The sequence below is a fragment of the Cladosporium halotolerans genome, assembly GCF_011745625.1.
Source record: "Cladosporium halotolerans strain TM138-S3 chromosome Unknown Sca38, whole genome shotgun sequence".
Lineage (NCBI taxonomy): Eukaryota > Fungi > Ascomycota > Dothideomycetes > Cladosporiales > Cladosporiaceae > Cladosporium > Cladosporium halotolerans.
In genome coordinates this window covers 74,023-99,227 of record NW_027191489.1, presented here as the reverse complement: position 1 = coordinate 99,227, position 25,205 = coordinate 74,023, and the positions used below count along the sequence as shown (strand labels likewise).

The following is a 25,205-nucleotide window of genomic DNA, read 5'->3' as shown; positions in this document are numbered from 1 at the left end:
ACAAGCGAGGCGGAGTCCTGCATTGGGCTATGTATGGACAGGCATTGCTGACATCTGACCCTGGGCTGACAGAGGGATTGTGCGGTAGCGAGAGGCTGAATGCTCCTGCGGCGGTATCAGTGGCCGGTTAGTTTGATTGATCGACATTGCGCAAGGAGACGCGCAGCACGCGGGACATGTTGTTGAGCAGGTCTGAATGTGCCACGGAGGCATCTACTTGACATACGCATATATTAATGTAAGGTGTCAGTGGCTGGCGGAGGCTGGGGACGGCATCCACGACGGCGGCGGGGACGGAGGCGGGCACGGCGGGCTGCGCGCGGTGGTGGGCGAATGGCTGGGCCAGCTGCAGCTCTAATTAAAGCGCATGATGCACGCCGACCAAGATTCGGCACAAGCCTTGCCGATTTGCTTGTACCACCTAAGGCGGCGCCGCCGATCGCTTCGCCTTTGGGGCTGCGCACTGGGCGTGTGGAGATGAACGCCACGACCTCCCATCCCCATCTCCCGGCCCGGCGCTATTGTTTAGGAGAGACATGGCGTTCGGCAAGATACGAGAGCGCAATCACGTATGACGCCCCCACAGCATACAGCGCAGCTCTTTCAGCCGCGCGAGCCGTTGAACACACGATCGGCTCGTCTGGAAGTCTCACGCGGGCATCGCGCCATGTGCTCACCGTTAGATTGCACCGTGTACACATGCAATAAGACTTTGCCCAGCACTTCACAGCCGCGTCAGACTCTCGGCGTGCAATAGCTAGACATATCGGTGAGTGTAGGTACTTCTATTCACATCAAACAGTCTCGCAACCCCACGCACGCCTGGCCTGACAGCAGCGCCCCGCCGTGGCCTGACCACTCCCCTGTGCCAACCCTCGATGCCATCAGACGCCCTGTTGGCGCCCCCACTTTTCCCTCCACCCGGGGAAGAAGGGCGACTCGGCCAGCGTGTGCGGCTCCCAATCCTCCTCCACCAAGCCAGCCGCCACCTGCTCGCTCGCGAACCGCTCCAGCGCCGGCACCACCACGTGCTCCGTGTGCCATGTGTTCTTGTACTCCATCAGGCTGCGCTTGCCTTCGCGCAGCACTTTCAGCAGCAGCGCCGGCACGTACGGCTCGTCCCTGAACTCCGCCACGGGCGTGAACAGCGCCTTGAAGTTGAACACCACCGCGCCCGAGAGCGGCAGCCGCCGCAGCGTCTGCCAGTCGACGCGGAAGTGGCAGCGCTCCAGCGTGTGCGAGGGGTCCTGCGTCTCGCGCAGCGCCTCGTGCGCCGCGCCCGGCGGCATGAACAGCGGCTCGTCGATCTCGAGCCCCCACGAGCCGCGCTGGATGGGCTTGTCCGTCGGCTTCTTGCTGAAGTAGCGGTCCATCGAGAACTGCATCTTGGCCGCGTAGTCCGGGATCGGCGCGTGGATCTCGTCCAGCCGCAGCCCGATCTTGCTGCCCACGTTCCACCCCAGGCTCGAGCAGATCACGCCCGCGCGGAAGCTGTACAGGCCCGTGGCCGGGTCGCGCAGCATGCACGCGAAGTCCTCCGGCACGTTGTCCAGCAGCACGTGGAGGGGCGGCGTGGCGCGGAGGTCTGTGGTGGTGTTGAGGATGCTGTTGTAGAAGCGCATTGCGCGTTTGTCCAGCCGGAAGTAGTGCGGGTAGCGCGCGCAGAGGAACTCGAGGCTCATCTCCATGAGCTCCTTGGCCGCCAGCTCGGCGCCCGGCAGCTGCTGTAGGACCATGGGCCCGTCCTGTTGGTATAGGGCTTGACGCTGCGCAATGCGCTCGACGTAGCTGCTCTCGAGCTCGAGCCACCAATCCGTCTCGAGTTTGGTCAGCGCTATTTCCGCCCGTCAGCATGGTCGGGCTGCGCCACACGTTTGATGTTTCTTATGCGGCTTACACATTGTCTGATGGTAGGCCCATCTTAGGGGACGGAAAGGTCTAGGCTTCGCTTTGGTAATATCAAAGCCCTTGTATTCGGCCGGCAGGGGCACGCCACTGAGCGCTGCGTAGTCTGGAAAGTCGCCCAATCGCCTAATCTCCTCAAGAGTGAATCCGGTTGCGGTGGCATGTCCCGCTTGAGTCTCGGGATCCCAGGCGTTCTCGCTGGGCAACCTCTTGCTGTAGTCTGGCGGGACTTGGGATAGTTCCTTCGCCGATTTACCAGGTCCTTTCAATGCGTCGGAAGGTAGGTCAGCTAAAGCCTCTCTGCGACTCGGCGGGAAGGCGTCGCTGAAGTCTGGCCCGGTGGGAGCCTTTTTCGTTGATGAACCCTGCTTCTCGGGCGAAAGAGATCGTGGTGGCGTCAGTGAGCCTGTTGCTCGTCGGCGTCGGATTTCGAATCGCTTCAAAACAACTTCTCGCTGTTTGCTGTCCAAGGTGAGGGCCACGCCGACCGAAATGAAGAACAGGGCCCCCAAAGCGATCAGGACGAACGGCAACATGCTGTGCAACCTCGCCCGTACCGCTGATTTCGTGCTGCGAAAAAGCGTCTGGATCGTATCGCCGTGTTTGCTCTAAATAGTAGGCAACATAAGAGGCAACACAGATACCGCAGAGCAAGAGAATACCTTAAGATACCGCCGTGCGATACCTTCGCATGCTACCAACCCCGCGTCGTGGCAAAGGACAACCATTCCTAACTGAGCGCAGCAGGGTATAGCTACATGTCGTGCGCGCCCAATAGCACTTCACGAACTTGATAGGCCACGCCCTATCAGAGATAATGAAGGTGATAAGCTACGTAGTGAGGAGCTGTGCTCTTGACAGGCACGTGAGTGGCCCCGCTTGCCTGATATGGTTGCGAAGTCCGCTGTGCCAGAGCTTCTCCACGCCACGCTTAGCTTAGGATTCATCGAGACAGATGTTTGATAGCTCGAGTCAGAAGACATTTGTGACGAAGACGAAGCGAGTTGTGGCATTGTATCTCTCTCAGAAAAAGCTGAGAGCGAATCGTGTAGCTGTAGCTTATGTTTCTCGACTCGTTCCTATGCCGGCACCCATCAGCTAGCAAGAATGTGTCGCCCCGTTGTTTTTCATTATTCGTGGTCGCGTGACCTCGGCAAGCCATCTTTCGTCAGAATATGTAACCCTTTGCCTCTTCGCGATATGGGGTGTTGACAACGATTGAGGTCGCGGACACATAATTGTGAAACGCGCACCTCTGCGCTTGGTCCCCGGTTCTTCGCACACGGCTCCCTTTCATCAGGGAATACCGTCGGAAGCGTATAAATAGTCATGACTTAGCCAACCGGCTATCTTTGAAGTAAGCGTCATCGAGGCGGCATTTCCTTCGCCCCTCGCCAATTCGCAACAACATGCTGCAGATCCTTCAGCGTGGCCGGCTTGGTCACGTACTCATCCACGCCTGCCGCAAACGCGGCGTCACGATCCTTATCGCTGACCAGCCCGGTCAGCGCAGCAATGTACGTGCGCGGCCGCGCGTAACCCTCGCTCTCCTCTAACTTGCGCACTGCGGCCGCGACGTCGAAACCCGAGACTTCGGGCATGGAGAGATCGAGCAGGATGATGTCGAAGCCGTCGCCGGTCTTGAAAGCGTCGATCGCTTCCTGCCCGCCACCGGCTGAAGTAGAGGGCTGCTTACTGCACTTCTTCGCGTACATGCTGACAACTTTGAGGTTGATGGCGTTATCGTCGACCAAGAGGAAGCGCGGCTCGGCTGGCGGTTCGGCATGGCGTTGGCGGGAGCGACTTCGGTAGGGAATAGAGAGGGAGGTTCGCGTACTGAGGTGATTGGATCTTGATTCACGGTCCGTGTCGGGTTGGATTGCGAGTGAGGTTATTGATGAAGCCCGACGTTGATTTTCGTCCGTGGGCTGGCGGATTTGAGTGATCGGTTGGTCGCAAAAGGAGTCTGCTTCGGCCTCTGGCCCATCCTGAATATTGTCTTTGCATAGAGAGACTGCAGCGCACGCCTTATAGGGAGTAATCGGACCGGCGATTGTGGTGAAGGGAGCTGGGTTTAACGCTTCGATCGTCTCTTCTGCTTGCTGATCTGGGCAGAGTATGATTTTCTGTATGCTGCCGAAGCTTTCGCCGGCCGCATCTTTCAGGAGATCAAGGTCGGTGCTGAGGACCACCATGACCTGGGGCAAAACGTCAGATGGTTCCCAGATTTTGAACTCCAGGTTCATCCAGGTTCGAAACGTTCGTGCCAGAGAAGTGGTAAGTGTTTCGAGAGATCGCTGATGGCGCACGCTTTCCGAATGTTGCCATCTCGATGGAGTCAGAAGCCGCACGCTCAGCGATGACAGATCTTGTTTGTACTCGTGAGGATTCTGGCAGTCTGCATCTCCATTGGCGTTACACGCACGGACGGCGAGGCGGTTCCAAGGAAGCGAAACGTGAACTTCCGTGCCTTTTGACTCGTCGGTGTCAATGCTCGTTTCTCCATCAAGTGATAGAACAGCGTTCTGGACGAGTGCTAATCCAAGCCCAGTGCCCGTGTCCAAAGGGTTCTGTTGCGCAAAGGGTACTAAAAGTGAGTTCTTGACGTAGTCGGGGGACATGCCGCGTCCAGAATCCACGAATCGGAGGTTTACGGTGTCCTCTTTGGTGTCCAGACTGACTCGAATGCACCCGTCCGGTCGTGTAAATTTGATGCAATTACCCTGAAGAAATCAGCAAGAATTCCTCTCGAAATGAATATCAGAATACGAACCAACAAGTTGTTTATTATGACTCCAATTCCCGAGTAGCGCAGGAGAGGAAAATTCGCCCGTGGGTTTGCGTCTACAGTGATGATGGTGTGAAGAGTCGGATCAATCGATCGATTGGTCGACTTGCGATTGTCCGGCTTCCAGAGTCCGCTTTCGTGTCCGTTGGCAGGCTTTGTGCTCTTCCACTTCCTGTCACTTCTGCAAATAGTGTCCTGAACTAGAGCCAGCATTGTATCCTTCCCGCTCGTGTCATCTGGATGATCCTCAAAGTTTGTGTGATCTGGCTTCTCGGAGTTCGGAGTGGGTGATCCAATGTTCGAATAAAGAAGGATATTGTCGATGTTCTCGCGAAGCTGAAGCCCGCAGGCCTCTGCACTTTCGAGCAAATCGACTTGGTGTGCAATGCAGTCTGTCTGTTGCAGCAATTCGATGCAAGCAAGTATCCCATGCAGTGGGCTCCGCATCTCGTGCGACATGGAGCCAAGAAAGTCTGACTTGTTTCTCGACAGGATCTGAGCTTCGAGACGTCGAACCTGGGTCATGATGGCCATGCTGAAAGAGTACAAGGAGGGTAAATCTGTGTTACCGGAAAACACCCTGGGAGATTTAGACGCATACCCAAGGATGAAGGCGACATCTCGATCGTGAAAGCTGTCTCTGAGGGGCATGAACAAGAACTGCTCAGCTTGGGGAAATTGCTCGCAAAGTTCCAGCCGTATTTCCCCTCTCGAAGGACTTCCCTGGTAAGAAGCGAGGAACGTTCCGCCCTCATGATCGGATAACAAATGCACAACAGCGCCCAGCGGGAATTCTTCCAGGAGCTGTTCGGCGATATGATCCTTCACGGGCCCTGGCAACTGGACATTCGGGCTGCTGTGTCTAGCGAGTACTTTATCTTTTGGTGGTCTTTGGACCTTTGAAGCGGCGTTGAACACCGGTAGCTCTTGTATCAGTACGCCATCAAATTCGAAGCCTTGTTGTAGTAGTTTTGCAGCCGACTGGTAAATGTCGGTCATGAGAGAAGTATTTGATGTTGGTGTTGTGATCCCCTCGAGCGTCTGAGCCAAATTATTGGTCCTTCCTGGAACTCGGGCGTTCAGCATAGAAGACACTGCCGAGTTGCTGCGTAGAGATCGCTGGTTCTCCAAAGCTTGAAGGGTTTGAACGAGTTGAAGTGTGACATGACGAGTGGTGTCGCACATGAATCGGGATTGATTTGGCGGCAAGGGATCTTCCTTGACTTGGTTTGAAAATACAAACACAGTGCCAATCTTCATCCCGTTGGGTGCAGAGATGGGCACGCCCGCGTAGTGCCGAAATTTGGCTACTGTGCCGTCCACAATGGATAAGGACTTGGTGGTTTCATCTGTGGAAAGGTCGAGAACCTCGTAAACAGGATGTTTTCCAGAAGTCGTTTCCATGGTAATAGTCTTCTCGCAAATGCCTCCCCGGTGGTCAACCTGCGCGCAACCGTACCACTCCGCAGCTCCTATGGCTGGCTGGTGCATCGTTGATCTGTGGACGATGGAAATGAAATGCTGCGTATCCTCGTCGAGAAGCGATATTGCGGCAACATCTCCATCAAGCTCGTGTAGCAAACAGCGGAGCATGGCTGAAAGAGCACCATCCTGCTCGGATGGCCTGGATAGGTCGTCGACATCCTCGCCGGGCGCAGGCTGCCAATGTGCGTACCTCGCCTGGCAAAAGCGGCGAACTTCCCAAACCCGCTGACGATCCGCTATGGCGGCGGATTGCTCGCACGTCAACGCCATGGCGGAGGCGTTAGCCAGTGCAGCATGAGGGCTATTGCAGGACCGTCAGTTGCAAGCAAATGTCAGCGAGAGATTGGTCGCACGCTGAATCGCCACCCTCTGTTGAAGAGGCACGGTACTTGTGGGTCTGCCGGCCCGAGGCCGCCGCGACATGCCTCCGCGGGTCGCATGGGTGATCCGGTGGTCGGAGCTTGTCAGAATGCCATTTCGTTATCATGGCGGTTTGTTAGGAGTCGGGCATATGCTCCGAAACGTTTGCACAACGCTCGACGGCACCGATTAAGAACGCAGCAAACCTTTGTTGCCATGATGGCCTGCAACCCATGTCTGCCAGTCATGGAAACGACCGATAGAACAGACGGTCGGCCGGACAGATGCTGCGGAGACGACTGCGGCCCGCGGGCGCCTGGAGCTTCTAGAACAGTCGCGACAGCGAGCAACCGGAGCGTCATCCGAAGTTATCCGTCAAGCCGCTGATGACAAGAACGACGACCTCTGAGCAGTGTGAATTGGCCGTGAAGACGGCGGGGCGGAGCGAGTGCGGGAGCGTCGTCGCAGAGGGCGACGGTGAGGTGCGCTTTTCCGCGACTGCGGGTCTTCCTGTCTCGCGTGCAGCCTCAGGCCCTTCTGTGCCCGGACTGATGAGGCGCTCAACATGATAACTTCAGCGGCACCGAGGCAATCTGAGCCAGTCGACCATCCTCGAGCCCAGCGTGCGTGTGGTGAGGTAGGTATAGGGAGAAACCGCTTCCTTCGCCGACGGTGCGACCGCGACGATGAAGGAGCCCTACACAAAACGCGCCCTCCCGCCGACGGCAACCCCACACTTTCATGCTTGCGTGCTTGCTGCTGACAGCGTCATCCCATCCCACTCGACTCATCGGAAAAAAAGTGCCTCGGTATGTTGCTTCAGCCATTGTCATGCCTTCACGACGGCTAACCCTCTTCCACAGTCCTCCCGTAGCACTGTACCTGTCTGATACCGACCATGTCCACTGAGACCACCAATGGCTCTCTGCCCAAGGCCGATAGCGGCCGCTACAGTATGCGACCCCGCGTCCGTCTGCTCGAAACGGGCAGCGAAAACAACGAAGTCCGCTGTGCATGAGCTTACACATATGTGACAGGGAGAATCAAGCCCGAAGAACAAATCGAGAATCCCTATGTCCAATTGATCCCCGACCAAGAAATCGCCGTCGTTCCCGAATTCGTCCTCGAGTCTGGCGTAACCCTCAGAAATGTTCCGGTTGCCTACAAAACCTACGGCACCTTGTCGCCTGCCGCCGATAATGCAATGGTGATATGCCACGCCTTGACGGGAAGCGCGGATGTAGGAGACTGGTGGGGTCCATTGATGGGAGGACCGGGCGAGCCCGGAAAGGAAGCAAGAGCATTTGACATGAGCCGATTCTTCATAGTCTGCGTGAACAGCCCGGGAAGCCCTTACGGCAGCGCCAGTCCGGTGACGGCGAAAGACGGCATACCCGGCAATGAACAGTACGGACCTGAGTTCCCGCTCACAACCGTCCGCGACGACGTCAACCTCTTCAAGCTGCTCCTCGACGATCTGGGTGTCAAGCAAATCGCCGCGGTAGTCGGAGGTTCCATGGGTGGCATGCTGGTTCTGGAGTTCGCCTACTTCGGCGCAGACTACGTCCGCACAATCATTCCGATCGCGACCTCAGCCCGCTACTCCGCCTGGGGCATCTCATGGGGCGAGGCTCAGCGCCAGAGCATTTACTCAGACCCCAAGTACGACGACGGCTACTACACGCGCGACGACCCTCCGACCACCGGCCTAGGGGCCGCGCGCATGTCTGCCCTCCTCACCTACCGCAGCCGCGACTCCTTCGAAGCCCGCTTTGGCCGCAACACGCCCGACCCCTCGCGCCGCCAAAACATCAACGGCGCCGCGCCTGCTTCCACGCCCGGCAACGAGCACTTCGCTATCCACAACGAAGGCCACCGCAACGCCGGCTCTCCCCGCCTGCCTGGCCGCACCAGCAGCAACGCCTCCCTCGACTCCGTTTCCATCCCCGCCCCGTCCACAGTCAACATCACCGACCCGCAGTTCTCCGGCAGCACCGAGGTGCCCGTGCCCGTCCGCCCCTCCGCGCGCAAGAACAAGCCCATCTCCACCTACTACTCCGCGCAGTCCTACCTCCGCTACCAGGGCGAGAAGTTCATCAAGCGCTTCGACGCAAACTGCTACATCGCCATCACGCGCAAGCTCGACACCCACGACGTCTCGCGGCAGCGCACCGACGACGACCCCGCGCACGCCAACCCGGACGCCGCCGTGCACGCCGCCCTCGCCCTGATCAAGCAGCCCACGCTCGTGCTCGGCATCCAGTCCGACGGCCTGTTCACCTTCGCCGAGCAGCAGGAGCTCGCGGCGAGCATCCCGGGCGCGGAGCTGAAGGTCATCGACTCGCCTGAGGGCCACGACGCGTTCCTGCTCGAGTTCAGGCAGGTGAACCGGTTCTTGCTCGATTTCTTGCACAAGGCGTTGCCGGATATCATGGCGCGCGAGCCGGTCAATTGGCCGCCGGCCGCGAAGAAGGTCGAGCAGGCGAAGGAGAGCACGTTTGGTGAGGCCGAGGTGGATGATATCACTGCTTGGTAAGTAGAGATGAGTGTCAGGTAGGTACCTCAAAGATTTTGCGAGTCGGGAGGTTTGGATTTGGATATAATAGAGTCGGCGATACCCTGTAGATTTGAAAAATGGAAAAACGTATTGAGATTTGAGTTATGCAAGTACTTTAGTCTCGTGATCAACCACCGTTCTTGTCCTGGTATCCCTGCGAAACAAACAGCGACACCCGCTGCGGTACAGCTTGTCTGACGCCAAGCGTTGGGTCCAGGCTGGGGAGACCTGCTGAGAGTTGAATTTCTTCCAACTGCCGCAGTCATTGCCGAGCCAGGGCAAGCTATCAACACTACAAGGTATCGGCGGAGAAGTGTTCACAACCCTTGTTCAGAGCCTTTTCCTGTATACGGGCGCGAAGGGGTCCATATATGACATGCATGTTGTTATGCAAAGCTGCCCAGCCCAAGAGCAAGGGTCCGGTTCGCCTTTCACCGGTCCGTTGCTTAGCTTGGGTCTTGCGAGTCTAGGCGCAGATATAGAATGGTAGACATCGAACTGTCGCATTTTACGGTAATGATGATAGATGAAAGATACGATCAACGCAAGCAAGAGGGCGATGACTCAGTCGCTATGGGTGAAACGTGAGCACAACTAGTCATCTCGCATGATATTCCATTTCCCCTCGATTGGGATCCTCAAGGTAGACTAAAATCAAGGAAATGCAGGGCAGGAAGAAACAAAATAAATCCATTCCTTGCTAACGCTCATGACCGGGCCCCGATCAGGCGAGGCTCGCCTAACTGTCTTGCAGGGGGAACAGAGATCAGATCCGTGGATACCGCATGTGTGGGAAAAGGGATTCGTCTAGGGGACTTCCATAGGTCGTTTCGCTCGCTTTTTGATTTCCAGCCAAGATGGTGGGATGATCCTGTAGACGAGGTGGCCGTGCATGGAGGGTCATCACTTTTCGTGGCGAAGCAGATGTGGCGCAAGTGCGCTACTTCTGCATCATGAGCTGCACGAACTCGTTGTCTGTGTGTAAGATCTCAGCAAGTGAAGATGGAAATAGAGCGATCTCGTGCTCTCCACATACAGTCGATCCTTCCATCACCGTCCTGGTCAGCCTCGCGGATCATCTCATCGACCTCGTCGTCGGTGAGCTTCTCGCCAATGCTGGTCATGACGTGTCTGAGCTCAGCGGCGGAGATGAAGCCGTTGTTGTCGCGGTCGAAGACCTTGAAGGCCTCGCGGATCTCCTCCTCGGAGTCGGTGTCCTTCATCTTGCGCGCCATCATGGTCAGGAATTCGGGGAAGTCGATGGTGCCGTTGTTGTCGGCGTCGACCTCGTTGATCATGTCCTGCAGCTCGGACTCGGAGGGGTTCTGGCCCAGCGAGCGCATCACGGTGCCCAGCTCCTTGGTGGTGATCTGGCCTGTGGGGTTGTTTTGTCAGACACTTCTTACTCTCTTGCATGTTGCGTGTGTTTCCCGGATTTTTGCGTACCATCGCCATCCTTGTCCTGTTTCAGAGAGTCAGCCTCGCCGTAGCCTTGCTCGCCGCGTAATCAGGCAGACACTTACGAAGAGGGAGAAAGCCTCCTTGAACTCGGAGACTTGCTCCTCAGTCAATGAATCGGCCTGCGAGCACAACCGCGGTCAGCGCTGCCCGTGTACCAATGCGTGCGCGGTCGCGGGCGCTCCTTTCGCCCACAGCTGGTTTGTTTTGCTGGCAGGGCGGGGTATCGCGAGCCAGACGTGGGGTGGAGCGGTGAGCTGAGGGCATACCATGTTGTGGTGGTTTGTGGTCGCCGAGGGGTTTGTGTGAGTGGAGTCGTAGGGCGGTGGGCTGGCGGCGACGGTGTGGTGATGCAGGCGGCGGGAGGGTGGTGGGTGTTGGGAGCAAACAGGCGTGTGCTGGCGGCGGAGAGTGGAGGTCGCTCGTCACTTTTGGGGGGCATCCAGAATCGCTGCTGCCCGCGCGCGAACCCTGACGCCGCCAGACCTGCCTGAATTCGATGCCTTACGGGGCGGGCTGAGGTGCTGAGGCTGGAACGAAGCCAGCTAGCAGGCAGTCCGGCGTCGCAGCGCGGAGTGAGGCACCACTAGCACCAGCCAGCAATGATGCCTTGGCCGCAGCAACCCCATTGACCTCATCCTCGCTACCCTAACATACCTCACACGACACATGGACGCCCGAAGCACTGTCACATGATGCTCCTGCAGGCAGTCCCCATCACAGCGCTGCCATGTCTACCGCGCTGAACCTAGGCGCCTGGCGCGATAGGACCAATCTGTACGCTTCGCCCTCCCGTGCGCAGCTCCGCCTCGGGCACTGCTAACACCAGCCTCTCCAGCTTCATATCCTACCGTCAGTCATACACACATCATCCTGCGTCACGCAGTCAGCCCGGTCGAAATGCAGGCAACGATCCGTACAGCGAGAGTGCCGGCTTGCTGGGAGCAGGCGACGGCGACGGCGATGCGGTCATCGAGATGGACCTCCTGCCTCCGCGATGGCTGGATATCCAGGACGAGATCACCTCGCGCCTGACCGACGTTTCTGGCACCATGAAGAAGCTGGACCAACTCCACGCCAAGCACGTCCTCCCAGGATTCGACGACGAAAGTGTCAAGGCACGCGAAGAGCGGGAAATCGAGGATTTGACTATGGAGGTCACGCGCGGCTTCGCGAGCTGCCAATCTGCCATCAAGCGCATAGACAAGCTGGTGCAGGAGCAGGCCAGGACGCAAGAACACCGTGGAGGGCTCACCAAGGAAGACGAGACGATGGCGCGCAATCTGAAGATCTCCCTCGCGAGCCGTGTCAGCGAGGTCAGCACCACATTCCGCAAGAAGCAGGCTGCGTATCTGAAGAAGATGCGGTCATTGGGAGGCATGAGCGCTAGTCTGGACAGCAGAGCAGGCACACCCAACGTTGCTGCGAATCCATACACCGACCCTGCAATGCAAGATTCAGAGCTGGACCGTAGCAGCGCCCAATCTACTTTGCTACAGACAGCGCAAGTACGCCGTCGAACGGGTGTTCACGATGCCGCTATCGAACAGCGAGAGCGAGAAATTGAGAAGATCGCGCAGGGCGTCATCGATCTATCGAACATTTTCCAGGACCTTCAGACGATGGTCATCGACCAAGGGTCTCTGCTGGACAGAATCGATTACAATGTTGAGCGGACCGCCGAACACGTCAAAGCCGCAGACAAGGAATTGAACGTCGCGACGGGCTACCAAAAGAAGACCACGAAGAGGAAGATTATACTTCTGCTCATATTACTAGTTGTCGGAATGTTCATTCTCGTGCTGATCAAGCCGAAGAAGAGCAAGTCGGAGCGTTCAGAGAAACTGATGCTGCGCAACTTGAAAGCTGACAACAGCTGGGGTGAAGAGGTCACTGTAGGATCAAGACGAGCGGAATGGAAACAACGACGGCGAAGAAGCATAGGCTCACTCGATAGCATAATACCCTTGTAGCCTGTACCAATGACGCTGCAAAAGCTTACAATGATACCCAATCATTCGCACGTGGCTCCCATGAATCGTCCCGACAAAGCTTTTTCGTATTATTGCGCAAGCGCTATGCGGTTCGTTCGCAGATCGCCTCTGGGTGGTAGGCGGGCGGGATCTGCAGCGATCGGCCGGATCCTGGCGGAGCTTCAAGCTGCCCTGCCGTCTTTTGCTGCATCAACGCTGACTTCACACGTCACAGCTGGAGCTCTAGATCATGCGGGTGGGCATTCTGAGGTAAGTGATTTCAATCTGTAAGACGTTGGTCCAGAAAATCAGTTTCCCTTCATTCTCCATTAATCAGACCCTCATTGCATCGACGAACGCTCTTCAGCCGGGAAATAAATATCTGCCCTAATTGCTCTCATCAACCAAACATTCCGCTCGGGTTGAACAATCTTGTACTCCAGAATCCCGTCAAGATGTCCCAAATTATCCTCTCTATCAATGCTGGCTCCTCCTCAGTGAAAGTCTCTGTCTACACCTTTAACCCATCTTCTTCTTCGCCGCCCAAACAATTAGCCTCCATCTCGATCGCAGGCCTCACAGCACCTCCAGTGGCGCTCACCTACTCCCGTGGCTCGACCTCCGTCGCGAAGGGGAAAAAAATCGACAACATCTCCAACGCCCAAGATGCTTTCAAGTCCATCCTCGAACACCTCACCTCTGACCCAGACCTCGAGGAACTCAAGCACCCGGATGACATCGCTTTCGCCTGCCACCGCATCGTCCACGGTGGCGACTACGACAAGCCCACCCGCATCGACCGCGACACCTACCACCACCTCGAGGCCCTGTCCGCTCTCGCGCCCCTACACAACGCCGGCGCCCTCGAGATCGTCAAGGCCGTCCACGCCTCAGTCCCAAAGGCCTCCAACATCGCCTTCTTCGACTCCGCTTTCCACGCCTCCATCCCCGCCCCAGCACGCACCTACATGATCGACCCCGCGAAGGCCCAACAGAACAAACTCCGCAAATACGGCTTCCACGGCCTCTCCTATGCCTACATCGCCCGCACCGTCGCTTCCCACCTCCAGAAACCGCAGGAAGATCTCAACATCATCGCCCTGCACCTCGGCTCCGGCGCCTCCGCTTGCGCTATCCGCAACGGCAAGTCCCTCGACACGACCATGGGACTCACGCCCCTCTCGGGCTTGCCAGGTGCTACTCGCAGCGGCGACGTCGACCCCAGCTTGATTTTTCACTTCACGCACGACGCCGGCCAGCCTTCGCCTGGCAGCTCGAAGGAATTGCACGTCACGCGCGCGGAGGAGATTCTGAACAAGGAGAGTGGGTGGAAGGCGCTGGCGGGGACGACGGATTTCGGCGAGGTGAGTGCGAAGGCGGAGAAGGGGGATGAGATGGCGAAATTGGCGTTTGAGGTTTTTGTGGATCGTCTGGTGGGGTATGTTGGGTCGTATTTTGTAAAGTTGGAGGGAAAGGTGGATGCGTTGGTTTTTGCGGGTGGAATTGGTGAGCATGGTGTTCAGCTGAGGGAGGCGGTCGGGAGGAAGGTTCAGTGTTTGGGATTTGAGGTTGATGGCGCGAAGAATGGGAAGGTTGGCAAGGAGGTTGTGGAGGAGATTAGTAAGGAGGGTGGCGAGGGCAAGAAGGTGCTGGTTTGCAAGACAGATGAGCAGGAGGAGATGGCGGAGCAGTGTGCCAGAGAGGCGGATGCGTTGAGGAGGCCTGAGGGCAAGTGATGTGTCAATGGGGTGAAATGGAGGCCAGTTGGGTTCTCCGAGCTGATTCTATGTGTCTCCTCCGATGGACAGCCTGCTTGTGGGCAATGCAACTTTAGAAGAAGGTACGCCTCTTTGGGATCTATCTGACTGAGATTTAGCTGTCCAAGCTTCGAGTAGAACTGACAGAAAGGTGTCTCAAATACATGTGCACCGGGCTGGTCGTTGTACTCCGACTTCCCAAACATAATTATGATGCTGTCCAACACTTGGGATCCAACTCTCAGTCAATGAGGACCTAGTATTAGCCTCGCCACACGCTTGCTTTCAGAACTATCTGGCCGCTGTTCCACTTGCGTTTCCACGACATACGAAGATTCGGTCTGAGGCAAAGCAATATCTCTAGGCAGTGAAACTCTTCCGCTTGATGTCGACTCCCGCACCACTAATCCCCAGCTCAATAGACGAGTTCCGCGAGATCAATACTGAGACTACCGAAATTAGGACCCATGGAGCGCTCCCCGGGAACGACAGTGAGATCGACTGCGATGCCAGCGGGAAGGGCATCGATGCCACCAGAGATTGGTTCGCCACGGACAGGGACGTCTGCAGCGTCGACTGCCAAACGATTGTCCGTCCTTTGGCTGGGGAGCCCAGCTACATCGACGGCTATGTCGATAGGAAGAGCATCTACCAATTTAGCGGTGGCATTACCAAGGACAGGGGCATCGATGCGGAAAGATCCATTGGTCTGGCGCCGCGCTAGACAGCGGGACGAAAAACATGGCTGGTGCGTCGAAGGTGAGGCCGAGGCTGTGAGAGCGGAGAATTCGACCTCGGAGAAAAAGGGGCGTCTAACCAACTGGCGTATCATATGAACAACCGCAGGCGTCAGACTGACCAAGAGGCTTATGAGCTTGACAACATCGCATCGTTGAGAGGGATTGTATTATCATCTCAGCTGGCTTGAATACAGCCACTCAAATCTCAGGCTTGGCCCATGGTGAAGAAGTGACAGCAGGCCCGTGTTCGATTTGGACATGAAACCCCGGATTATCGTCACCCATGCATATGCTGCGTCTTTCAAGTCAAACTGTGGCGGCCTATGCAGTCAGCTCGCTCCAGTTAGCGGCAGCATATCTAATTTTTCGCGTCTGTCATCGGACGCATGCAGCATGTACCCTGGTCAACTTCCAGCCACAAGCCATACTCTTACTACTTCTGCACACCTAACCTAAAAGTGCTTTCAGGGCGTTAGCTCGGCATACCGAGCTTCGGTCATAAAACTGCTTACATCTTTTGTCACCGGGCCTTGGCCCGCCACCTCCTCACAACCATAAATCTGAAACGGCACAACTGCATCCCACCAATCAAACCCTTAGCCACCATCGACAGATGGTATAGTCAACAAAGGTCAAGACTTACGGACAGAGAATTCTCCGCTACATAGTACGACAGAAAGCCAAAATTAATCAACTAACGACGATGCTCGTAGGACGACAGCAATGTCTCCGTGCTGGATTGGGGATAGGCACATGGCAGTTGGAACATCTGGACTCTAGAAGAGCGAGCAGGCGGTCAGGAAAACGATATAAATACGACCATAGAATACCACCTCCCCTCAAAGAACAGATCCTCAAGCAAGATTCTCCAACAAGCCGAAATCCCATTCCAAAATGCTGTACACCACTGCTCTTCTCGCCTCTTTGGCAGCCTTTTCGGCCGCTCAAACCCTCAACATCCCCACTCGCTCTGGGTCGATCATCTCGCTCTCTTCGCCGTCTGTCATTTCCGGTAGCGTCGACTTCGGCAACAAGGAGTTTGATCGCGGTCGTGACTGCGACACCGACGCTGACACGGGCGATGAGAGCGCGGTGTTCATTCTCAACAATGGCGCTTCGATCTCCAACGTTATCATCGGCGCCAGGCAACTGGAGGGCATCCACTGCAAGGGTGCATGCACTCTGAAGAACGTTTGGTTCCGTGACGTCTGCGAAGGTGAGGTTTTCCTCGATTCGTATTTATCCAAAGCATCGCAAAAGCTGACATCGACTACTCAGACGCGGTCTCAGCTCTCGGAACTGGCAACGTCCTCTGGCAGGGCGGCGGAGCCAACGCCGCGAAAGACAAAGTCGTCCAGCACAACGGCCGCGGAACCGTGACCATCAAGGACGCGACCTTCGTCGGTGTCGGCAAGGTCTACCGCAGCTGCGGCGACTGCACTAACAACGGAGGCCCGCGCAACGTCGTGATCAGCAACATCAAGGTCAATGGCGTTACCTCCGACCTCGTGGGCATCAACTCCAACTATGGCGATACGGCTACCATCAGCGGCTCCTGCGGTGTTTCTAAGAAGGTGTGCCAGGAGTACAAGGGTGTCACGAAGGGCAGCGGGAGTTCTTCGAAGGTCTCAACCACGGCTAACTGCCGCGGAGCGCAAGGATTGCTCTCGAAGTTGCCGACATGCTAATTGAGATGCACTGTTAGTTGAAAAGTGACCTGTCGCCGCTTGTGGAGGCTGAGGCTCGGCGGCGGTTACAGGCAGCTAAAGTGCCGCAGGTGGACAGTTATGAACCGGCGAGTGGCTGCGTCTAGGTCCTTCATTATCTCACGTTAGCAATCGAAGTACGATGGAAGATATGCGTTCAGGATCAGAATGTCACAAATTTCATTTCTCGTTGGCAACGTTAAATGCCATGGTCGGCAGTCCGCAGCTGAGCATTCAACTCACTGACAAGCCACCGGCTCAGAAACACCGTTCACAGTCGGCACCACATTTTGAATCAACCCGGTCTCCTCGTCGAAGAAAAGCTTATCAATGGTCGTCTCGCGGTGCGTGCCATCACCATCGGGGATGTTGAAACGGTGGTAGGCAATGTACCAATCATCCGTGCCGGGGACATTTAGAACCGAATTGTGGCCAGTAGCCAAGATTCCCTGATCAACGTCTTTCTGCAGGATCACACCCCGGTACGTGAACGGACCAGTAGGACTATCCGCCGTGGCGTATCCGACACGGTAGTTCTCACTGCCAGTGTCGTCGATGGAATACGTGAGGTGGTAGTACGGCTCGCGGTAAACCATGAACAGGCCCTCGCGGAAGTCCTCAAGGCCTGAGATCTCGACCGTTGTGTCGGCTTGGATCGATACCATGTCGTCGCCGAGCTCAGCCACAAGCGGACTACCGTTGCCCCAGTAGAAGTAGTACTTGCCCGATTTCGGGTCGAGGAAGGCGTCGGGATCGATTGCTTGGCCGGTTGTGATGGCTTCTTGGTTTGTGATCATCGCTGTCTCTTGCGCGGTGAAGGGCCCTTCTGGTGAGTCTGCGACTGCGACGCCGATCGTCTTGGCGTCGTACTGAGGGTTCTGCCCGCTGAAGTAGAAGTAGTATTTGCCGTCTTTCTCGGCGATTGTTGGTGCCCAGGCGTTTCCAACGGCCCATGGCACGTTGCCGTCGGTTCCGTTGAGCGTGAGGAAGGGCTCTTCGGAGCGAACCCAGTCAACGAGATTGTCGGATGACCAGACGAAGAATTGGTTGCCGCCCCAGCCAGCGAAGCCATCGGTTGTTGCGTAAATGTAGAACTTGCCGTTGAATGAGGCGATGTTGGGATCGGCGTAAAGGCCTGGGATGAGCGTGCTGCGCTTGTGCAGAGAGCGCTTGGCATGGGCACCGGTGACTGTAGCGAGCTGAGCGGCGGTGACTGGCAGGACTGTGCCGTGTCGTGGGGCGCCAGGGAGGTTGTATGAGCTCGACAAGGTCCAGTTGGGATTGGCGATGTCGGCAGTCTCGAGTGGGATGTAGCCTCTGCCGCCGTACTCGTCGACGAAGAGGTAGAATTTCTCACCGTTCACGTCGTCCGGGTTCGACTTGAAGGCTGTTGGTCCCTCGACTGCTTGTGCGCCGGCATCGCGGCCGATGCAGGAGGCCACGATCTCCCAGCCGTTCAATTGCGCCAGGAGATCAGGAGAGCTCTCTTGGATAATGTCGGTACATCCGGTAACGCCACCCTCATCTTTGGTGAAACGGTAGAACAGGTCACCTTCCTTGAGGACCGTGGAGTCAATGCGGGCAGTACCGGCATCTTGCCAGACTTGGGGCTCGCTGAAAGTGACAAAATCTTGAGTAGTAGCGTACAGCATACGGTGGTAAGTGGTACCTGCGTGTGCGGTGTCGTCTTCTTCGTATAGGGAAGAAGCCCAGAAGACAACATACTCTCCGATGCTAGTGTCGTAGTACGCCTCCGGAGCCCAAGTGTTGCCAGCAGTGGGTGGAGAGACCAGAACGTGGCGCTGCTCAGACCAAGTGACTAAATCGTTAGACTCCCAAATTTCGAGATACCGGCTACCGTTGCGGACTGCTGTATCCCAAGACGTCCCAGAGCCAATAGATAAGTCTGTGGCCAGCAAAAAGAAGGTTCCGCCGTCTGGGGACTGCGAGATATGTCAGAAATCGATTTGGATGGTTTTGGAAGTCGAACGCCTTACACTGATCAAGAATGGATCGCGTAGACCGCGAGTGCCCTCAGTCGAAGTCAAGATTGGCTCGCCGCCATTAAGCTCCTGCCAATCAAGGGCATTGTTGCCGTTGCTGGCTGCGAGGAAGATGTTCTCGCCTTCTATCGAGTTGCCCGTGAAGTAGGCAAAGACATAACCCTCGTTCACAGCAGATTCCTGCCGCGCGGTCAAGTGGAGCTTGGAAGGAATGACAGCGGCTGTGGCTGACGCCGCAAGCGCCAAAGATGAAAGGAGCTGCATTTTGCAGTGACAATGGAGCTACAGAATCCTCCATCATGTCGTGCTCGTGTTGTTCTTTAAGTATCCTTGTGGCAGGTTTCGGCACTCAAAAGGGCAGAATGCCGATCCTCGTAGATCGGGATGTGGGCGCAGTCCGGGATAACTTTCGTATTCAGGCATTAGTGATAGTTCATGCCAAGTCTTTGGTTTAGGACCGTTTCGACATGGCGGGCCGTGGCGACGTCGACGGAGGCTCTGGGGTCTCCACAGAGTGCGTTCCGATCAGCGCGGGGGAGATGTGGGCCCGTGTGTCGTTCGGGTGCATTTGTGACGAGCGCGAAGGCTACCTTGGAATTTCATGCCAGCAGGCTGAATTGCATTGATCGTCTCGTATCTTCTCGAACCCTATACTAGTGGTTTCTGCCATGCTCAGGTTGTTTACCGAGCCAATGCCAACCCATGGCTCTGGCATCGCCAGTCAAACGTTAGAACTTGGATGTCGAGCTTGAGACTAAGACCTGGGCAGACTGCACATGCGTCTTCCTGGAATCTCGCAGCGCCTGGATATAATTTCTTCCAGGTAATATCTGACATCATCGATGCGCGAATTGCAACCAAGAGCTGACTAGTCAATGAGGCCAAGAACTATCTCGCGTGTGGGCAGTCACGTACCCGTTTAGCGAAGTCTAGAAACGACGTCAACGGCAATGACCAAGATTCATTTCTGTTTCGACTGCAATTTTTGACATTTTCTTTCGTCGCATTCCAACAAACAGCTTTTCGAGCGTTTAAGTTGGGGGTCATCGATAGCTCATGCCAGGTCATTCGCCGCCGGGACTTAAACAAGCAACATAGTGGCTGCGAACAGACATAGCATCAATCAGAGAAGCGGACCCGTCTGCCCTGCACTACTAGTAGTCTGTTCCGCAACAGGCTGTCCCGTGGCACTCGGTGTGCTGTTCGTGCCATTCACCGTGTCAACACCGCCGAACCCGATCTTAAACACCCAAGCATACTGGTCTGCATCTCTGACTTCCTCACTGATAGTCAATCCGAGACTGCCGTTACCGAGAAGCTTCGAGGGAACAACCTCTCCACTGCGGTTTCCACCCACAACCGTAACTTGATCGCCGCCGACGTATGGGACCGGCGAATCGAGCACGAGCGTGCCGTTGGGTGGGTAAAGCGCCGTAATGTAGAAAGCGTCCGCGTTTTGCGTGAAGCGCACGGCCTGACCCTCTTCCGGCGTGATGGCCCAGTATGTGGTGTTGAAGATGGCTTCAGCGTGGTCTTTGATCCAGGCACCTGCTGCGCGGAGGTTTCTCTGTTCAATCTCGATAATCGTGCCGTTGGCCGTAGGTCCGATGTCCAGCAGAAAGTTTCCGTTCTTTGACACGATGTCGACCAGGCTTGTGACAATCTCGCCGGGCTTGATATATGCTTCTTCGGGCGTCGCGCGGTTGTAGCCATAGCTGTAGGGGTCCATGCCCAGGTTGCTTTCCCACTTGCGGACTTGGACGGCATCGTAGCGTGCGTACTCGGGCGTGTCGAAGTCACCGGGGAGACCGCATCGATTGTTCAGCAGGACTTGTTTGCCTCGAGCTGCGGCGTCGTTGAAGTAGGATGCTGCGAATTCGGCTGTGAGGTTCGGTCCGCCGATATCGCACCACATGATTTCCGTGCCCATGTCGGCCAGAGTTTGCATTTCGGGCAAGATGATGTCAGTCAAGTAGTCGTCTACGGAGACATAGCCTTCGTATGTGAGGGACTCGTTAGTGTAAGTATTGGTCGCGTTGCCGCCGGGCCTGTTGGACGGTCAGATTGTCTGCCTTGATGCTTTCGTGTTCGCGGTGGGACATACCATGACCCGAATCCGTACTCCTTGTAGTCCGGATGAAACCACTCTGGCAATGAATAGTACGTTCCCTTATGGAGATGCGGTTGATACTGATCAGCAGCATCGAAGATCTCTTTGAGTAGATTCCGGTGAGGCGTCAGCGCAACACTGGTTCTGTTTGACACATTGCTCGGTAGATCGAATATCGCATAGCCATCGTGGTGTTTGGAAACTTGCACAAAGTATTGTGCGCCAGCATCCGCGAAAAGGTCAACCCATGCTTTTGGGTCAAACACTGAGGCGGTGAAATTTTGTATGAAGTCGTCGTATACCACGTCCGGACCGTAGGTCTCAAGGTGATATTCGTATGTTTGGTCCTTGTTCCCAGGGCCGTTATTCTGACTCCACCAGTACCATTCTGCATAGGACTCTGTGTAACCGTCAGTATTGGACACTAACGAGTAAATACGGGAACTGACCATTGTCACCGCTATTGCCCCAACCGGGTACAGCGTAGACTCCCCAGTGGATGAAAATGCCGTATTTCCCAGACTGACCAAACCAGGTGGGGCTCTCATGGCCGTAAATACTTTCGTATGATGCATCGTATGATGATATACCATATGTAGCGTTGAAGGAATGAGTAGCTTTGACTCCACGGCCAAGGACGTTTAGAGTCGCCTGTCCCTGAGTGCCAGCAGTTGTCCCGTTGACGTTGATGACGCCCACCTGGACACGAGCTTGGTCTCCAGGTCTCAGACGGTTGATCACTCCAGGCTCAACAGTCGTCAATCCAGGTGAGTCGACAGTGACCCGAACGCTGTTGTTGGCCAAGATCCAATCTTCGCCAACATTGTTGATGACGGCTTCCACGATCTGAGTCTTATTGGTTCCCTCCATCCACATCTGAGTGGACCGAGCGTACTGGACCTCCAAAGCGATGCCTGAGCTAGTTGCAGGAACCAGAGTTACTGCGAAGATATGCAATCTAGTTTCTTCGGAAGCTCCACCGGGGTCTCCAGCCGCACCAGAAGTGACATTCGGAAGCTGCAAGCTAGTGAGTTCTTTACTTGAATCCAGCCAGACGACGCTTTGAAAGATCATAGATCTGTTGAAGTCAATGCTGCTGTTAGTAAGCGTGTAAGGGAAGATCAGGTCGCCACCGTAGGGATACGGCCAATCTTTGTAGGGATCGATAAGGATGGGACTAGAAGCTGTCGAATTGTCCGCGTAGGTGGTATTAACGAAACCCGTGGCAATGGCCGACTCGGCTGCTGCGAGGATGTGGACGCTGACATATCGGCCCTTCGCAGGAGTGATGATCTGGCCTTGTGCCAGTACATTGTCGTTCCCCGATTGGCGATATTGCGGGAAATTGTATTTCACCCCAGAATAGGTCAGTTCTGAGGCGGGCAGGTACTGAGCTGGGTATCCGGAGTGCATGCCGTCGAAGTTTGCATCACCAGGCGACATTGCAAAGGCGCGATTGTCGACCAAGTCCGAAATGTCCAGCGTGAGGGAACCACGGTCTTCGCCATTGCCGTTGTCGTCGGCATTTTTGGGGTTGATGACAAGGCCTTCTTGAGCCAGGCAAATCGGTAAAAGACCTATGAGAAAATTGAAAGGAAGCATCTTGTGCGGAGTGAAAGGCTTCACAGTTTATCCGCACTGCGAATGCACCAACTAACAATCTATAGGGCTTGATGTCGACAGTGACCGGGAGTCAAGAGAAGGCCAAGAGAATACTTATACCTGGATGCATACAATTTCGAAGTGACATCGCGCGAAAGCTTGGCTAAACAGTGAGAGGCGATGCTACCATGGCTACATGATGAATGATATGGCGATAGCAATATTTACCCTTCCCCGCAGCGTACTGGCCGGGGTTGGGTGCGGAGAGGGGGACGATCGATGGAGACGCAAGCGGAACTCGGCTGAGACCACACCGAAGCATGCGAGTCTTGGGCATAGCGTCATCCGATGCAGGATGATGATATGAGGGTGTTGGAGGTGTCAGTGATGAAACGAAGAGCAGACGGCCAAAACAGAGGTGAAGCTCGTCCCTGCATGTCGCGACGCTAGCGCGCATTCGTCAGGCCCACAGGCGCTGAGGCGGCAGCCGACAGGGACAAGGACTGGCAGAACGCACAGGCCGGGCGTAGGACAGCTGGTGGCAGTCGGAGCCGGGCTGTGCCCTACCGCATACCGCAGTCGGGACGGACATCCCAGATCCATTGTCTACAATTGACCTCCGCTGCATCTGTCGCTGCTTCTTGTCGCAAGTGCCAATACACCTCACACCAGACCCGCTGCATCGCTCGCCTTCAAAATGTCTGGTCGTTTCGTCAGAGCGTCCAAGTACCGTAAGCCCACCATCCCACCAACCCCCTCGTGATCGCATGCCAGATCGCATACTGACCACACGGCAAACAGGGCACGTTTTCGGACAGCCGAGTCGACGCGAGCAATGCTACGACAACCTCCGCATCAGCAAGAACGCCTGGGACACCAACCTCGTGAAATGCAACCCCAAATACCTGTCCGTCAACTGGGAGGCGTCTGGCGGCGGCGCATTCGCCGTCATCCCTCTGGAGGAGCGCGGGAAGCTGCCGGAGGTCATGCCTTTGTTCAGGGGACACACTGCGGCCGTGCTGGACCACGACTGGAGTCCTTTCAACGACGACATCGTTGCCAGTGCAAGTGACGACGGAAAGGTGTTCCTGTGGAAGGTGCCGGAGAACTTCACCCTGCGCACTGATGCGGAGGAGCCGGAGGATGTTTCGCCGGTGGGCAAGTTGAGCGGACACGGAAGGTAGGAGAGGCTGCGAAAGAGCGCATCCGTCTTGAAATCAGGGCTGACACCTGACAGGAAGGTTGGCCACGTGCTCTTCAACCCGGCCGCCGAGAATGTCCTTGCGTCCTCATCTGGAGACTACACCGTCAAGCTGTGGGACCTGGAAGATGGGCAAGCCAAGTTGACTCTTAAGCACGCCGACATGGTCCAATCGCTGTCGTGGAGCTCCGAGGGCAACATGCTGGTCACCTCGTCCCGCGACAAGAAGCTGCGCTTCTGGGACGTTCGCCAAGAGAAGCCTGCCCACGTCGTTGCTGGACACAGCGGTGCAAAGAGCAGCAGAGTCGTCTGGCTCGGCGACCATGACCGTGTTGCCAGCACCGGTTTCAGCAAGATGAGCGACCGCCAGCTTGGTCTTTGGGACCCTCGCAACCCGACCACGCCCGTCGGCGGCGACTTCACCTACCTCGACTCGCAGTCCGGTATCTGCATGCCTTTCTGGGACGATGGCAGCCAGATGCTCTACCTTGCTGGCAAGGGAGACGGCAACATCCGCTACTACGAGTACGAGAACGACAAGTTCGAGCCGCTGAGCGAGTACAAGTCACCGGAGCCGCAGCGCGGCCTGGCTTTCATGCCCAAGCGCGGCGTCAACACGCACGCCAACGAAGTCATGCGCGCCTACAAGACCGTCAACGACCAATACATCGAGCCTATCTCTTTCGTCGTGCCAAGACGCGCGGAAGTCTTCCAGGACGACATTTACCCTCCCGCCACCGGCCTCAAGCCCGCCATGACCAGCTCTGAGTGGCTGCAAGGCAAGACCGCACGCCCGGCCAAGGTCGACATGGGCGACCTCCACGAGGGCCAGGCGCCCAAGGAATACGCCGCTGAAGAAGCTCCCAAGGCTGCCCCCGCGAAGACAATGGCCGCTCCCACCCCCGCCCCTGCTGCTGCTCCCGCCGCCGCTACACCCAAAAACGAGTCGCCCCAGCCCGCCTCCACCCCTCGCGAGATCCCCTCAATGAAAGACAACCAGCAGTCCATGTCAGACATGGCCAACAAGTTCGCTGACAAAGACGCCGAGTCTTCCGACGACGAGGAGCCCTCCAGCCCCTTCGAGGAAATTGCGAAGCCCGTCGAGCGCCCCGCAAACATCATCGCCGCCAAACAGGAGGAGAAGGTTGGTGTCAGCACCCCGCCCATGCAACAGGAGAAGGAGAAGGCTCCCACTCCCACCACCACGACTTCCGCTCCTGCGCCTGAGCCCGCTTCTAGAGTGCCTTCTAGCAGCCAGCCCGCCGAGCCCACGAGCACCGAGAGCGCCGCGCCGTCGAGAAGCGCTTCGAGCGCCGCTGGCGGCCTTAAGGAGGTCCTGGGTGAGATTAGAGGTATGCTGCAGGCGCAGGGCAGGCAGATCGAGGCTCTCACACAAGAGGTTGCGGAGCTGAGAGCGAGCCGCAGTTAGAAGGTGGAGAGGACAGGTCTGTACAGATTAGTTGTCGTTTGCTCCGTTGTTGGTTAGCGATGTTTTTGTTTGGCGAGCTGGGATTGATATACAGCAAATGAAGCGAGTCGCATAGTGCATTGGAGGTGATC

The 25,205-nt window shown here is 56.4% G+C and overlaps 11 protein-coding genes across 11 annotated transcripts; 6 read left to right on the top strand and 5 right to left on the bottom strand.

Annotated features, from left to right (window-relative positions):
• Positions 1–884: 884 nt before the first annotated feature.
• WHR41_07954 (uncharacterized protein) lies at positions 885–2,441 on the bottom strand (the record flags this gene model as incomplete). The annotated part of the gene is made up of 2 exons (XM_069376558.1): positions 885–1,834; positions 1,898–2,441. 2 exons carry the CDS (start codon positions 2,439–2,441, stop codon positions 885–887), a joined length of 1,494 nt encoding a protein of 497 aa, XP_069226284.1.
• Positions 2,442–3,269: 828 nt separating this feature from the next.
• On the bottom strand, positions 3,270–6,448 carry WHR41_07953 (uncharacterized protein; the record flags this gene model as incomplete). Its single annotated transcript, XM_069376557.1, has 2 exons — positions 3,270–4,628; positions 4,679–6,448. 2 exons carry the CDS (start codon positions 6,446–6,448, stop codon positions 3,270–3,272), a joined length of 3,129 nt encoding a protein of 1,042 aa, XP_069226281.1.
• Positions 6,449–6,990: 542 nt separating this feature from the next.
• Positions 6,991–9,196, top strand: WHR41_07952 (uncharacterized protein). The gene is made up of 3 exons (XM_069376556.1): positions 6,991–7,347; positions 7,402–7,491; positions 7,576–9,196. The coding sequence occupies exons 2-3, from the start codon at positions 7,437–7,439 to the stop codon at positions 9,072–9,074; spliced, it is 1,554 nt and encodes a 517-aa protein (XP_069226282.1). The 5' UTR covers positions 6,991–7,347; positions 7,402–7,436; the 3' UTR covers positions 9,075–9,196.
• A 376-nt stretch (positions 9,197–9,572) lies between these two features.
• On the bottom strand, positions 9,573–10,966 carry cmd-1 (calmodulin). Its single transcript, XM_069376555.1, has 5 exons — positions 10,823–10,966; positions 10,619–10,675; positions 10,542–10,557; positions 10,132–10,470; positions 9,573–10,070 (listed from the first exon to the last, which is right to left on the bottom strand). Exons 1-5 carry the CDS (start codon positions 10,823–10,825, stop codon positions 10,036–10,038), a joined length of 450 nt encoding a protein of 149 aa, XP_069226279.1. The 5' UTR covers positions 10,826–10,966; the 3' UTR covers positions 9,573–10,035.
• Positions 10,967–11,167: 201 nt separating this feature from the next.
• On the top strand, positions 11,168–12,576 carry WHR41_07950 (uncharacterized protein). Its single transcript, XM_069376554.1, has 2 exons — positions 11,168–11,330; positions 11,392–12,576. Exons 1-2 carry the CDS (start codon positions 11,284–11,286, stop codon positions 12,524–12,526), a joined length of 1,182 nt encoding a protein of 393 aa, XP_069226280.1. The 5' UTR covers positions 11,168–11,283; the 3' UTR covers positions 12,527–12,576.
• A 405-nt stretch (positions 12,577–12,981) lies between these two features.
• Positions 12,982–14,262, top strand: WHR41_07949 (uncharacterized protein; the record flags this gene model as incomplete). Its single annotated transcript, XM_069376553.1, has 1 exon — positions 12,982–14,262. One exon carries the CDS (start codon positions 12,982–12,984, stop codon positions 14,260–14,262), a length of 1,281 nt encoding a protein of 426 aa, XP_069226326.1.
• A 406-nt stretch (positions 14,263–14,668) lies between these two features.
• Positions 14,669–15,007, top strand: WHR41_07948 (uncharacterized protein; the record flags this gene model as incomplete). The annotated part of the gene is made up of 1 exon (XM_069376552.1): positions 14,669–15,007. One exon carries the CDS (start codon positions 14,669–14,671, stop codon positions 15,005–15,007), a length of 339 nt encoding a protein of 112 aa, XP_069226325.1.
• A 910-nt stretch (positions 15,008–15,917) lies between these two features.
• Positions 15,918–16,711, top strand: WHR41_07947 (uncharacterized protein; the record flags this gene model as incomplete). The annotated part of the gene is made up of 2 exons (XM_069376551.1): positions 15,918–16,239; positions 16,302–16,711. 2 exons carry the CDS (start codon positions 15,918–15,920, stop codon positions 16,709–16,711), a joined length of 732 nt encoding a protein of 243 aa, XP_069226318.1.
• Positions 16,712–16,968: 257 nt separating this feature from the next.
• WHR41_07946 (uncharacterized protein) lies at positions 16,969–19,021 on the bottom strand (the record flags this gene model as incomplete). The annotated part of the gene is made up of 2 exons (XM_069376550.1): positions 18,727–19,021; positions 16,969–18,672 (listed from the first exon to the last, which is right to left on the bottom strand). Exons 1-2 carry the CDS (start codon positions 18,994–18,996, stop codon positions 16,969–16,971), a joined length of 1,974 nt encoding a protein of 657 aa, XP_069226317.1. The 5' UTR covers positions 18,997–19,021.
• Positions 19,022–19,329: 308 nt separating this feature from the next.
• On the bottom strand, positions 19,330–22,783 carry WHR41_07945 (uncharacterized protein). Its single transcript, XM_069376549.1, has 3 exons — positions 21,292–22,783; positions 20,837–21,242; positions 19,330–20,780 (listed from the first exon to the last, which is right to left on the bottom strand). Exons 1-3 carry the CDS (start codon positions 22,442–22,444, stop codon positions 19,856–19,858), a joined length of 2,484 nt encoding a protein of 827 aa, XP_069226320.1. The 5' UTR covers positions 22,445–22,783; the 3' UTR covers positions 19,330–19,855.
• Positions 22,784–22,999: 216 nt separating this feature from the next.
• Positions 23,000–25,198, top strand: WHR41_07944 (uncharacterized protein). The gene is made up of 3 exons (XM_069376548.1): positions 23,000–23,175; positions 23,246–23,624; positions 23,682–25,198. Exons 1-3 carry the CDS (start codon positions 23,142–23,144, stop codon positions 25,072–25,074), a joined length of 1,806 nt encoding a protein of 601 aa, XP_069226319.1. The 5' UTR covers positions 23,000–23,141; the 3' UTR covers positions 25,075–25,198.
• Positions 25,199–25,205: the final 7 nt, after the last annotated feature.

Excerpts from the sequence above, each read along its gene's own strand:
- WHR41_07950 (XM_069376554.1), top strand. The coding sequence starts at position 11,284 with ATGTCTACCGCGCTGAACCTAGGCGCCTGGCGCGATAGGACCAATCT. Across the intron at positions 11,331-11,391 it reads TGGCGCGATAGGACCAATCT|CTTCATATCCTACCGTCAGT; the intron begins GTACGCTTCGCC and ends CAGCCTCTCCAG.
- cmd-1 (XM_069376555.1), bottom strand. Across the intron at positions 10,071-10,131 it reads CGGTGATGGAAGGATCGACT|ACAACGAGTTCGTGCAGCTC; the intron begins GTATGTGGAGAG and ends TCTTACACACAG.
- WHR41_07952 (XM_069376556.1), top strand. The coding sequence starts at position 7,437 with ATGTCCACTGAGACCACCAATGGCTCTCTGCCCAAGGCCGATAGCGGC. Across the intron at positions 7,492-7,575 it reads GGCCGATAGCGGCCGCTACA|GGAGAATCAAGCCCGAAGAA; the intron begins GTATGCGACCCC and ends CATATGTGACAG.
- WHR41_07944 (XM_069376548.1), top strand. The coding sequence starts at position 23,142 with ATGTCTGGTCGTTTCGTCAGAGCGTCCAAGTACC. Across the intron at positions 23,176-23,245 it reads CGTCAGAGCGTCCAAGTACC|GGCACGTTTTCGGACAGCCG; the intron begins GTAAGCCCACCA and ends CACGGCAAACAG. Across the intron at positions 23,625-23,681 it reads AAGTTGAGCGGACACGGAAG|GAAGGTTGGCCACGTGCTCT; the intron begins GTAGGAGAGGCT and ends GACACCTGACAG.
- WHR41_07945 (XM_069376549.1), bottom strand. The coding sequence starts at position 22,444 with ATGCTTCCTTTCAATTTTCTCATAGGTCTTTTACCGATTTGCCTGGCT. Across the intron at positions 21,243-21,291 it reads GGGCAATAGCGGTGACAATG|AGTCCTATGCAGAATGGTAC; the intron begins GTCAGTTCCCGT and ends ACGGTTACACAG. Across the intron at positions 20,781-20,836 it reads GAGTACGGATTCGGGTCATG|GCCCGGCGGCAACGCGACCA; the intron begins GTATGTCCCACC and ends ACCGTCCAACAG.